Source organism: Oreochromis niloticus, linkage group LG5 (assembly GCF_001858045.2).
Source record: "Oreochromis niloticus isolate F11D_XX linkage group LG5, O_niloticus_UMD_NMBU, whole genome shotgun sequence".
Classification (NCBI taxonomy): domain Eukaryota; kingdom Metazoa; phylum Chordata; class Actinopteri; order Cichliformes; family Cichlidae; genus Oreochromis; species Oreochromis niloticus.
In genome coordinates, this window is record NC_031970.2 from 33,555,651 (window position 1) to 33,569,622 (window position 13,972).

The 13,972-nt window shown below is 41.4% G+C and overlaps 1 protein-coding gene across 12 annotated transcripts in view; it reads right to left on the reverse strand.

Annotated features, from left to right (window-relative positions):
* The window catches only part of LOC100695288 (band 4.1-like protein 1), a 104,510-nt gene that overhangs the window by 21,802 nt on the left and 68,736 nt on the right, over window positions 1–13,972 (reverse strand). For 9 of the 12 annotated variants that reach the window (XM_025907494.1, XM_025907492.1, XM_025907493.1 and 6 more), the window contains exons 4-13: window positions 10,768–10,872; window positions 5,568–5,610; window positions 5,287–5,362; window positions 4,702–4,920; window positions 4,247–4,334; window positions 4,016–4,168; window positions 2,313–2,410; window positions 1,301–1,476; window positions 856–1,085; window positions 443–481 (exon numbers count right to left, since the gene is read on the reverse strand). In XM_025907494.1, coding sequence (XP_025763279.1) covers window positions 443–481; window positions 856–1,085; window positions 1,301–1,476; window positions 2,313–2,410; window positions 4,016–4,168; window positions 4,247–4,334; window positions 4,702–4,920; window positions 5,287–5,362; window positions 5,568–5,610; window positions 10,768–10,872 — 1,227 coding nt within the window. The remainder of the gene's footprint in view (window positions 1–442; window positions 482–855; window positions 1,086–1,300; window positions 1,477–2,312; window positions 2,411–4,015; window positions 4,169–4,246; window positions 4,335–4,701; window positions 4,921–5,286; window positions 5,363–5,567; window positions 5,611–10,767; window positions 10,873–13,972) is intronic. The other 3 variants (XM_019358597.2, XM_005450123.4, XM_005450130.4) reach the window with 2 other exon arrangements.

Below are 13,972 nucleotides of genomic sequence, written 5' to 3' on the forward strand. Positions count from 1 at the left end.
GGTAAGTCAGTGAGAGGACAAGCAGGCAGACAGAAAGCAAAGATTTAGCTATCAGATACAGATATCATGCCAAGACAGATTCTGAAATGAGAAAATAAAGCCATCCCAGTAAATTTTGAACATTTAATAAAACTATAAGCATCACAGCCATATCTAAATCTTAAGTGAACCTTTACACCTAATTCTGACAATCGGTGTCTTTCAAATGTTTGCTGGGATGCCTAACCGTTCCTTAAAAGGCCACTACAGCCTTTGGATCACTTGTTTATGTGGTGCATTGCAGTGTAGCTTTTTTTGTTCGTCAGTGATGACAGCCACAGGTACAGAGACAAAACCCAGTGGGAGATATGCAGAGAGGGCGAGGAACAATTAAACAGACACAGTATTTATAATAAAGACAGCATACAGACAGACAGAGACCAAATCACCAGACACCAAATACCTCCTGTTTACTGTCAATTGGTGACCCGGCCTCCTCCTTCTCGCCAGCAGGGGTTTAAAAATAGAAAAAGCATGTTAGTAAACAGAGGCACGGCTCGGGTCTGCATTTGTCAGCATAATGAGAACGGGTTAAAAACTGTAAAGCCGTTAGCAGGATTTATGAGCAGTGCAGAGTAAGCATGTAAGCCTGAGTGAAAGGAGAAGAGTTAGTAAATGCTAAATCCAGCAAAGCTGCCACAGCGTTATGCCCCTGCTGGATAAACCTCAGCTGGACTGAGAAGCTTGCACTGCACCTCTTTACATCATCGCCTCCCTGCACTAAAGCCAGAGTTGTTGGCAAGGTGACTAAAAGTGTGCATTTAGCCCTTCTGTCACTGGAAACTCATTAAAGCTCCATCAGGAGGTCTTTATTACCATGATCTCTTTTTTTCTGCTTGGAGTCACGTTGCCGTCATGGTCCTTGTCCTGCTCCGCCTCCCGGCCCTGCTCGTGCTCCTTCTCCTCTTCGTCCTGTTCCAAACTTGGCTCCAGCTCTGTTTCCTGCTCGTCCCCAGAGGGGCTGTGCAGACGTCGGTGTTCACTGATGCTGCGGTGGGAAAGGCCGTCGTGGTTCTCGCACATGGCTGATACCGGCCGTGAGAACTCTGTTGGTCAGACAGGTGAGAAGCGTTGGATATTCTGGGAAGAACACTTAATTTACTTTCTTCCACAGATGATGAGAAAACACTGTCTTTGGCTTAACTTAGTTTAGCTTCACATGCTGTTCAAAGGTAAAAACAGTGTAATTTACAACACTGCTCTTTGAGCAAAGTGAAGCTAGCTTTTTCTCCCTGAGAAGCCTTCATGCTGCAGCGCTCACCTCCATCCAAGCTCCGGGAAAGCAGATACCTCTTACTGGTCGACCGCTCGAAGTGAGGAGCAGGCCTGTCTATGAGAGCACTGGCCTGCCTGGTTTGAGCCTGCGTCCTTCCGCTGTATCGAAACTTTGAACCCATCACCAAGAATCCCTTAGGAGGAGGCTCAGGAGATACCAGCCTGTAAAGACAGACTGTGATAAGCAAGTAATCTGGATTTCTCAAAGGCAAAATACAGAGATGTGTGCATTACTAATAGCTGAATAAATTATTTCAAGTCCAACTTAAATAAATGTGCATCAATATTTTCAGCTTCAAATTCACAGATTTAAGATTTTCATTTGGAAAGCTTCCCATGGATTTAAATGGTTCCATTTATTTGTTCACAGAAAGATTTATTCACACTTTTCATAAACTCTGGTCCATTGTTGATCCATATTTGTTGATCTATGTTTACCTGTTCTAATGAAACCATTACAATACAACAATTGCTGACCCGGCAGAGTTTTACTATTTTCTTTCCTTTCTCCATCCAACTGGCCACAGCAGATGGCTGCTCCCTGAGCCCGCCAGAGATGTTTTCCTGTTAAAAAGCAGTTCTTTCTTCCCACAGACACCAACTGTTTGCTTAACTGTTGAATTTGGGTGTTTTCCCTTTAATATCTCAGGGCCTTACCTTACAATATAAAGTGCCTTGTGGTGACTGTTACTGTAAACTAGCTTGACCTTTAGGGTAAAGCTGACTTCTCGTTCATCACTCTATAATAAGTACTTGTAATTGCAACTGTGTGCTATTACACAGAGAGCTGTATAATGCAGTCCATGCATGTGTGAACTCTGACCTCCTCTGTAATGTTAAATCAGTAGATAAGTTAAGTTTACTAGCAAAGCCACGGTGACCATGACAGTAGCCCGAGCGACTGTGCCTAATGAAGCTGTACACAGGGAAGTGTTCGGTTTGCTTTGATGGCCATCGAATGAAAAACCCTCCAACCATGAGAGCGGATCGATTCTTACCGGAAGAAGGTGTGATGCTCGATGCAGACCTTCCACAGCCTCTTGGCAGCTCTGTGGTTGGGAAGCTTAAAACCAATTGTACTTTCAAACTGTTCATACTAGAGGGGAGAGAAAATATGGAGAGACAGAGAAGGTGAGAGCTGAGGACACCACCAGGTATGTTTACTCTGTTTTGCTGAAGGGCGCATCAATTTGTTGGACGAACATTTAGAGAGAGTCCTAAAAATCTATAAATATACAACATCTCATATCTGAATGATCACTGGAGCCAATCAATAAAAACAGTCCTTGCTTTGTGCTTGCAAAAAAACTGCTGGCACCATACTTATGTCAATATATAAGCTACCTTATTATTTACATATATTCTGCAGACTGGACAGAAGGCAGCCGGTCAGAGGCAGAAAGGATAACATCCAGTGTTCAGAGGCTGGGAGCAAATGAGTGGAAAACAACTTCATGGCTCTATATTTACACTCTTTATCCCTCTGTTCTGACTGTGGCTGCAGCTGCAGCAGCTCTGTTAAAAGACTTCTTTCTTTGGCTCTATCACAGGCTCACTGTGCAGCTCTGTCACTTGACTGGGTCTCGCCCAGACAGCCTGACACTTTGAGGCTCAGCATGGAGGATAAGCTGCAGCACAATGGCGAGGGCCAAAATAGAGACCCTAACCATGCAGCAGAGCGAAAGTAAAGGTATAAAGCTGTGTTTAGTGTGTGTGTGGTTTCCAGTATGGCTCCAAATGACCACACATTCATTTCTGCTGTGGCTTTAAAAACAAACATGTTTGTTTTCAGTAACATATATATATATATATATGTAGGAGTCATAAAGGAAACAATAACCAGGCTGATTTTAAATATCTTACATGCTGTATATAAAATATGGTCATAACTTCGGTCATATAAGGTCATAGCCCATAAACTTAGTCATAACTAAGTTTATGGACTTGATCTCTAGCTGTCAGCATGTAGATTTGAATAATTCTGGTCATCATTAAAGCTGTATGGTAGAACTAGGGTAGCAGCTGCTACCATCTGAGCATGCCGTGTCAGCCAGATCACCTCCTTGCTCATTAAAACACCAAGATAGTGACACCCAATGGGACTTTACTGACAAATGGGTGCTGCCATTGTGGCCAGGCACGTCCATCTACTAACACCTCAAAAGCTCTTGAATTAAAGTACTTTATTTCATAAGCTACAGGTGCACAAACGCCCTGTGGTGGCCTTATGGGGCGGGTCAGGTAGACTCTGGAAATGTACAAAACTATACTTCCAGTCTTTGTGTTACTTAAAGCTAACACAGTGGTGGATGTAGCAAGGAAATTCTTAAAATTGAGGCTCAAACCTCCCTTTGGTTAAGCACACATTTATATGAAGATTTATTGTTCTAAGAATGCACCAAGATCCTAAAAAACAAGAGCCCCATTTCCTTTGATTGTGGTATAAACAGACTAGTTCAGGCATGTCATACTCATTTTAGATTGTGGGCCACATACAGCCTACTTTGATCTTAAGTGGGCCAAAGGAGTGAAATTCCCCTTTTTGTTAGTTTTTCCAAAGTTTTGCAGCTTTTTCAAATGAAAAATGTCTTTAAAGTTTTTCCAAAGCCCTGGAAAGGGCCAAATTGGAGTCTTTCGCCAGGCCAAGTCTGGCCCCCGGGCTTTATGTTTGACCCTCCTGGTCCTTAACCATAATGCGTACTTCTCCAGGTCTTATCTTGATGTAGAAGTTGCTCCTCTTGTATGAAATCTTAAGGATCTTTGGCCAGGCAAAGCGGTTGATCCTCAGCCTGTCACGGTAAATCAGCAGGCCATTGGCACAGACACCCAGCATTATTTCAATCCCCTCAGAATCCTGCAGCAGACACAGACAGAAATTATTCAGGAGTGCATTGATGACACCTGAAAATCAAAAAACGCCAGAATAGCCAACCTTGGCATGATGGAGGTCGACTCCATACATGGACAATTTCTTTGCGTTCTCCAAGAAGTTCATTTCGGCCTCTGCTGGAGTCATCCCCCTAGAATAAGAGCAGAATAATAACAATACTGTAGCAGACTTTCTTAAATAATAGATCCAGAATGGTGTACAGCGGGAGCAGTATTCGAATATGCTTGAAGTATTCTCTTCTAAGTTCCTCCCATCGAGTTCCCCAAGTACTTCATTTGGGAGAATGCCAAAAAGCAATGCCACAGCATCGCTATGCGAATTGAGAAATGTTGTCACACTGGCAAGATTCACACTGTGTACATTTCAGTGACAGACGGCATCTATCAGCAATGTGCATAATGAAGTGTTTTTGATGCAACTGAAAACTCATCAGATGATCACCCTAAGACACTTGTGGATACACAAAGGTCTGATTTAAACAACAGCGTGTCATGTACTTGTAGTTTCGATGGAGCTCCATCACCCTCTCCTCCAGCTCGCGCGTCTGATTGGGAGCAAAGCGGAAATCGCTGACGTAGTCAGTGCCATGGTCATCCTGGTCGTAATCTCCCAGCTCGGCCTGAACGGTGTAGGAGCCCAGGAGGGCGTGAGTGACGAACGAGCACGGCAGCCGACCTGACAGCATGTCATCCCTCAGCTGCAGACACAGGTAGTATCTGTCAGATGAGACGAAAAAGGGGAGGAGAGGAAGGAGTGTTGGCACTCAAACAAGCCCGAGCCAATGCAAGCTCCAACAAGTATTCAGCCTAGTTAATCCATGGCAGTTAGTAGCATTCCAGGGCTAATCCTTCAAAAGAAGAGAGGGATTTGGGCTGCTCTGACACTGGGGCAAATATGCCATGAGAATTGTTACAATGTGTTTATGTAAACATCCATCAGTGGGAATATATAAAAAAGGAAATTATCTGTACAGCTGACATGTGTTAGCAATTTATCCTTTGAATAATTCTGAGGAGCACCTGACAGCACAGCCAGAGGAATTATGACTGGGGATGTAGTAGAAGTGTGTGTCAGCACACTACCTGGTAATATCTTCCATGAGCTGGGAGGGGTCAGGAGGGTAGAACTTGACAGCGAAGGCAAAGTGCCATGGAGAGTCTGGTAAGAGATTGTATTGAGAGCAGGAAGCTTAAACACATCCAGTATAACGGGAAAAAGTGTTCATTAGAAGGCAGTTTTGGAGCTCTTCTTAGCAATTTAGCTGACAACTCCAAGTACAATGAGCAACAAAGCTAGTTTTATGTCTCTGCTAATTGAATTTTAAAATATTAATCCACTACAGCTACTTGGAAAAGGCACTCACTGCGCATCTGCTTCTTGATCTCCTTGGAGGGGTCCAACCAATTCTGAAAGACAGAAGGCAGAAATCACACAGAGTAGACTGGAAACATGGCTAATGCACACCCCAGTGTCACATTTTACTCTAATTGCCGCATGTGTTCCTTATGAAAGCCTCTCCATATGGTAAACAAAGAGACTGAGCCCTCCCCTGCTGAGGCATTCAAACCCGCACAGAGCAGTCGTGTTTTATCACTGCGCCACAAACTCACTGTCAGCCAGTTACCTATGTGATCTCATAACATCTGATTGTTCAGTGAACCGGTTCACCAACAGGGGCACCATTTCAAATTTGGTTGCTGGAGCATTTCATTAGATGAAGAGTTCATGTGAATTCACTTGTTACAGCAGCTGTAAATCATGCTGTTTAGACAGATGTCAGTGGGAAGACAGTAACAATATTTCCCACAAGTACTCTTAGTGTGAAAAAACGATGTACACTGCTGTGAAAAAGTATTTGCTCCTTAGTTCTTTTTTGGGATATTTTTCACAACGAAATATTTTAGAACATGAAACAAATTTGAACATTAGACAATAATAATACCAAAATTGCTCCAAGAGTTCATCTGTGACTCATCTTGGAGGTCATAAATGAACAAAAAACAACTGCAGGTCACACTTGCCTTGAGGTCATAGTTCATGATTCAACAAATGTCAGGCACGCCCACCATTAATCAGTGAAGTGATGTGTATGTGTAAATCCCGGCTTAGAGCAGTATGAAGCCTGAGTTTTGTCTCCAAGACAGTCCCACTTAAACATACACTGACCTCCTTATTTGAAACCCTGCCTATGTGCATCCACTGTTGAACCAGAATAAATGACGTAAAATAAGCTAACACATAGTATATCCCTTGCAAACATGAATTTATTGGTTCCTAGTTTATATACTACGATGTCAACAAATCAAAATTGCAGCAACAACTGCATTGTTCTTAGGCTAATTTAAGGTTTTTATGCCATAATATACTGAATTTCATATCAACAGCACATTATTTATCAGCACAAATGGAATGGAATGCAAAACAATCTGAAACAGCTATCTCTGCCAAACATGCAAACATGAACCACATTGAGTCTATAGGCATGTTTTCCACATAACCCTTTCACAATAAAGCTCAAGATCCTGTTGAGACTTTTCAAAATAAACTGAATCACGTGAAAGATGCAGAGTATTTAGCAAGAAGCAAAAAAGAGCTGTCAGGTGCTAAAAAATAAACCTTAGACTCAAACGTTAGAACAAGCTTTTCCCCACAGCACGCTGTGTAATAAATACTCACAAAGAAAACGGCGGCCGTTACAACTTATGTCTAAAAATGTATCGTTTCATGCATCAGTTAAAACACCCAGCTGGAAACATTTCACGGAAGTCGAGCTGCCCTACATTCACAGAATTTACAGAAAATGTTACATTTTTGTGATTTATATTGTTATCGGACGATAGATGTCTTAATATCGGGATATGAGATTTTGGTCATATCGCACAGCCCTACCTGAAAATATCTTAAAAAGTTTATTTTGTGACCCAGAAAGAGTAATAAGAGTAATATTAAAACTTAGTAGCGGCCGCTATTGTTGGAAACTGGAAATGGCTGGGCCACGCTATGAATTCTGGGATATGGTGGGCCATGAAGGATACACCCGACCCATCCTTCAAATGTGGGGAAAAGAAGGATGCATTTGGAGGAGTCTACGAATTTGGACAGCCTTCGTCGTGTCGCTGTAACGTAATCGGCCTACAAATGTGGCCTCAGGAGGATGCAACCCATGAATTTGGACACCGCCAAAGTTTATATTCAGCACATATAACAAGTCTGTCTATAGTGGATGTTGTGGAAGCAAAGTTAAGATGCTGCTCAAGTCATTCATAAGAATCTTCTAAACTTAAACCAATCAGCAGTTACCAAGCAGTTTATGGAGAAACCAAAACTGTGATGCTGACAGTGGAGCTAGAGGAAAGGTCAGTGGACTAGCAAAAATCTAATTAAAGAAAATGAGTTGCAATGGGTATTTATTTTTATGTAAATTCCACCCTTATGCTTACAGACATAAAAACGGGTGTTTGAGCAATCCACGATGCAGAGAGCTGACAGTGATCTCCACTAACCTGAATACCACGCAGCAGCTGTTTCCCAATGCTGACCGTCGTCTTGACAGCTGGTACTACACGAATCAGAGTGAAACCATGAAGGGTTGTTACACTACAGTGCAACTCCATGGCCTCAACAGGGATAAACTGCAAACTGTATCTCTGACAGTTTGCCTCCTGTGTTACTCCTCTGGTGTTTAATCGTACTGCTAAAGACTAAAGAGCCGTAGGCATTCGATTGTCCCCACGAATCCACCTTCTATCAGCTAAGGGTAAAGAGCATGGAACTAGTCAGGTGCTGAAAAGCAGGAAAAACTTTCCATCACTCATTCATTATTTCACACTTGGTTTTTCAACTTTACTTTCTAAAGAAATCACATAGAATAAATGTTCTCTTGGAGAGCAGAGATTGAGTTCTTGTTCCCCCAGCTGAGACAGGGAAAGGGCATCTGAAATGACATTTAAATTCTCAAGCTTGTTTGGTCTACCAATCAGCATTGACCCCAGACACTAAGCTCATGCTGTGCCCTGATAAGGCCGTCTTTGATGAGACTGTCATATTGTGAGGTCCAAGATCAGGCTCGAGCCAAAGCCTCAGCCACCCTGTGCACCTCGAGTCACAGCATGTGAGCTGACAAACTGTGTACAAGCCAATGATTGGGGCAGAGGATATGCACCAGCTGTTAAAAGGGGCTTGGTGCTGTCCTATCTTTAAAAGACCGGAGGTTCCTCTGTAGCCTGTTGTGCAATCCCATACCTACCCTCTGGGAAGACATCAATGAAAACCCCAGACCCACATCAAACACAGCACTCTCATGTGAGTTGACAGCCAGGACCCATCAGGTCCGTGTTAATTATATGATTATATGATAAGTCTGGTCCGCACACCTTATAACAAAGCAACAACAATCGGTGACTAACATATTCAAAATGTCAAAAAGGTTGGTGTGCTGACTGGAGATTAATGTTAGAGCCCATTTATCAGGAAATAATTAAACCTCAGGTGATGGAAAAAAAGAGTGAAAGAAAAAAGTGTTTCTGACAAAGTCAAACAAAAGTCAAGTGACACAAAAACAAGCAAGATAATGCCACGAATCTTAAGGGTCAGTTCACCCGAGAGATTACTTTCACTGAGATATTGTTCAGAACTATAAACACACAGATTCACTCTATGTGAGGCTGTTTCAGCTGTAATAATCAATATTTTTCTAATAACTTGTGAGTTCTTTTAACTTATTATGAGTACATGAGAACAAAAATGTGCTGCTCATCATGAATAATTTGAAAAGTCCCCTAAGGTACCAAATGGTGGACAAGTTTTTAACTGTCTAGTGAACAAGTAATCAAATTAAATGATAATTTTGTGCCTGATCTATGCATGTCTTGCTATCTTAAAAGAAAAGCACTGCCTTATTTAGCCAGTGCTCTTTGTTATGGCTACACCACTACAATACATCCAGTCAACATTATTAATACATGTGGTTTCTGATGACTCTTTCCTTTGGGTGATAGAGTCACTCTGCTAACCATCAGTGAAACTTGCTTGCTAGGTGATATAGGTTGCAAAGATGTGGTGCTGTATCTCATACCCTCCATGTGATTGTGTTTGTTACTTGCAGATTGACGCGTTCATCTGTAGTTCGTATGGAAGACCCTGTCTCGTCTGCAAACACTCACTAAGTGGTTGTGAAACTGTGAGGAAACAAACCGTGGACGACCACATCAATCTGCTAGTGACCAGAGCAATCACAAGGAGCTTTGTCGTACAGCACTCACCAATTTCACCCAGTGACACCCAGCAAAAACTAGCCAACTGGTCTGGAATACACCTTCTTTCCTTACTGGAGTTACTGATGTTACCATGAGGTAGCTGATCAGTCTCTAGGCCTGTGTAAATGAATCCTTATATTCATCGTCTTAGTTCACACTGAACTAATGTACATATTTACTGTCCTAACTCACATTTTCACTTATGTAACATGATCACTAAACGCAGCAATCAGCTACTTGTATCTTTAGCAGCACCAAGTGGCAACATCAAGGCTTGAAATTCAGCACATCTAGAAATGATTTAATGCCGTTAGACTCCTATGTTAATTGCGAACTATATTTTATAACCCATCCATCTGGATAAAAGGCAACGGCTGCTGTGATTGACAGATGTTGAGACACCTGCAGCTGTGGCCGATAGCTGTCTGCCTCTGCTAATTAAACTGACTGAACTGGACCTCTAGACCCTCTTTGTGATGTTCGTGTCTTTTGTTGCATTTTTAACAGAACTATCTCACAGAAAAATGCTCCCGTGTGGTACAGCCTGTCCAAGAAGGTTGTGCTTCAGTTCAGCATTTATTAGTCTGTTGCTTAGCACTATTTAGCAGATATGTGTGCAGTTTATGAATGCAGTCTGCTAATCGATCTTTTTAACTGATTACTGCGTACCTAATACATTTCTAAAAACCTAGTCAAACAAATCCATGCATGGTTAGACAACCAACACTGAGAACCTTTCTCCTTTATCTAATCTCAAATAAAAAATACCCAATAAGGCAATTTTATTAGCTAATTAGCCTGTGCGACCTAAAAGTTAAAACTTGCCTTTAGCTATTGCCTGAGAAAAAGCAGAAAGTCATCCTGCTTACCCTTCACCTTGCCAGAGTCATAAATGAAAGAAACAGCAAAGTCACTGAAGTCATTTTGATCTAACTTTTCTTTTCAGCTCTTCAAATTTTTCTCAACTGTGCCTCTTAGCCGGGGCCCGTGGAGATTTAACTCAACCCATGAAATTATTCTACCTCCGGAGCAGCTCTGCCTCTGAGAAATATTTCTATCACTAAATTTCATATATGCATCTTGCAAAGAGTAGATGAGGCATTTTCATTTCTTCTTCAACTGTACAACTTATTCAAATGTCTTTTGTCCAGGCCCAGACTTTAGCACGGACATTTCCATTTTCCATTCTTCTCTGAATGATGGATAGCGCACCCCAGAGAGAGCCAGCAAAAAACTGGGAGGAATACAGATTGTTTAGCGAGCATTGTTTATGCACTGAGAGGTTACTGTGGTACACAACTCACTGACCTTCTGGCTGTCTGTGTCGGCAAAGGTCAGACCAAAGTAGTCTTTCTCCAGCAAGTTAAGGTGTTCACACACCATGTCCATCAGGGTCTGTCCTTTGGAGTGTTTCTGCAAAGACAAACATACATGACATAAAAGTGTGGAAAAAGGTCAAGGAAGAGAGAGAGAAACAGTCCCTGCTATATTTTTGACTATCGTATGTGCCTAAGTGTAATAGTTAGGTTTTAATCAGGAAAGAACTGGGTTACTAATACACTATCAGACTTTATTAGGCAGCTGGGCTTTTTAAGGTTCTCTGGACCTAAACACAATTTAATAACTCGGTGATACAGTCACTGTCACATGCTGCAGAATACTAGACTTTGCACTACAGGCAGAGATTTGATACTTACTATTGACAGAACTCAAGGTGAATTTTAGTAATATTTCCTGTCGCATTAAATACACACACAAAAGAAAATATTTTCTGTCACACTACTGAAGGCAAAGTCAGCCATATTTGGTAGAGATCTATTTATTCTGGTGTATGCAAACTGCAAGCATGGAGTACAATAAAAAGAAATCTGCAGGAGAAAAATAGAAGATTCTGGATCAAATGCTGCAAAACTGATTAGGCACCAGGGTTAAAGGTCTAGAAGAGCACTCAAAAAAAGGAAACACACTGGCTGCAAAGTTCAGTTTTTTTGTTTGTTAGTTTTTTAATTCAACCATTAAAAAGAATCTTTTATTTTATTTTACATTTATGTTAGTTTATCCCATTAATTTGAATATCTGAAAATGAAGTACTATGTATAAAAATGGCATTTTACACAAATATTCTGTAAAATCCTTTGAATTATAGCTGAAAGTCTGCACTTCAATCACATATAGGGTGTCTGACTTACAGCTCACTGTGGTGGTGCACGGAGGCAAAACTACAAAACTACAAAGGCTGTAGGGTGCTGTATACTCTTGCCAAATTTTGTCCCAGTCCATCACAACGATTTTGACATTTTCCTTTGAAATCTATACCACTGCATTCCTAAAATAGTGGAACATTTGACTCAAATCCAAAAATCAAAACCTCAAAACTTCATAAATGAAAAAAATCAGGAGGTCAGTTAGCAGGATGCAAAGGAAGGATGTTGAATGACTGCCAAAAAATGCAGACTGTCATGGCTGTGACCATATTAATTGGCATGTAACTGTGTACGAATATCTTTAAACAAGCAGCGCATATTTCACTGTGCTGGGCTGCATATACGGATTATAAAGGGAATATAATATTAGGAGTATAATTTGTGCATGGGCTTATACTCCATAGTAAATATAGAACAAGAAAAACACTTTATAAGTATGCATACACAGTTTTATCCTTTCACAAGGCCTACTTTAAGAGGTGACAAGATTGAGCGAGGAGTTGCCAGGGAAACTGAAGCAGTTTTTTCCTTGTGCTGTCTGTTTCCTTAATATCTCAAGGGTAGAGCTTGAAAAAGTATTCTTCCTTTTCGTCACAATGAGTGAAGGGAGGTTGGTGGAGGAACACTTGGGAAGTGCTTCTAAGCTCTCATCTTGTCAGTCAGCGAGTCCCCGACAGCAGCGCTGTTTATGTACAGCGAGAGCACGCTGTATGCCATCGGAGGCGGCACGAAGAATGAAATAAACAAATCATTTGAGTCTTGGAGTCTTAATAAGCCATGACTGAAGTGATCCCGTCTATTTGCTCCCTGCTCCAGTGAAATTAAACAGTGAAATTAAAAAAAAAAAAAGATTTCAGTGTTGACACATCAATAGACGGGGAAATCTTGGATGTCAGCTAACCAGCCATTCCACCCAAAATGGCCTCATTCAACACATCAGCATGACCAAGCATGAAGGGAGGGGCTGGGTGAGGGAAGTGGGTAAGGGTGTGGTGTGTCCTTTCCTGTTCGAGGGCCGCAGGGAGGCTCAGCCACACACACCTGACGAGAGAATTAATTAACTCATGAGTACCACCTCCTCCAGTGAGAGCGCGCCCAAGGTGTGCCCTGCCTCCTCACAGGTTCCTCATGATTACTCCTGGAAGTATTCCAGTGACTAAAAATTTCTATCCTAGCAGGAACAAGCCTGTAGTCTGAGACCGTCGGCAAACTAGACTTTTACAAAACGTGAAGGTAGACAAATATCCAGAAGTGCACTTACAATACCAAAGCTTTCATAAGCATAATGCTGTTGTCTGTTGTGGTGTGTATAAAACCCAGGTGTTTTCACAGTGCTCGGAGAGGTTGGCACCAGAACACCAACTTCACACACTCTTGTAAATGAACACCCCCCCTCCTCCGTCATCACACCACATACACAAGGTTTCACGCACTTGTGCGTTAGTGTCCTCAGGGTTGCTTCATAATAATATTGTTCTTCTATTTTCTCCTTGACTGCACCGGGCCTCCAATCATGTAATAGGTATATAGATTTCTTTACACTCAGTTAGTAGCCTGTGCTGGGAGCTTTTTATTAAAAAATGCAATGAAATCAGAATTTATAGACACCTTTGGGAATTACTCAGTATAACTGGGTAGCCTCACACTGTAATTTTGGTCAATATTTAACCTAATTATTTAATATGATCATGTAACCATGTGATTCTTGAACTTAAAGACGTGTGCTTTTACAGGAGAGTTCAATATATCAGTGCTAGGTGGCTATAAAGAGAGTTTCAGGATCTAAGTTGCTTTATAATAGTTAATATACATAAAAGTTATTTAAACTCAGTAAACAACAAAATGTGCGTGGCTGTTCTGCAGTTTACTATTTTCATTTGCCTTCAGGATATTACTGAACTGTGTCACTGGAGCTTAAAAGGACATGATGACCACTGGCAACCTGAAAATGATTTGTAAACTAAAAACAGCCATAAAAAATTATGTTTCTGTTCAAAAACACTGCCTGTAAGCATCACTGCCAAGTAACCATAAGGTGAACATAAGGAGAACAAATAGTAGGATCTGCTGTATCGAGGAATTACTAATGTAAACGAAGAACATGTTCGCAGAAACGCCTTTCCACCCTCCTCTTTGTAAAATAAGGAGCGTAAGAATACAGAATTGTAACAAAGGACAGTTTTCTTTGAAATGTGGTGTCTAGATACTTTCTTTGGATCGCATTACAGTAACACTGTCAGGAATCCTGGAGTTATTTCTGAGCAGGGAATGTCCTTAAATATGAAAAAAAAAATACATGGGGCTGTTTT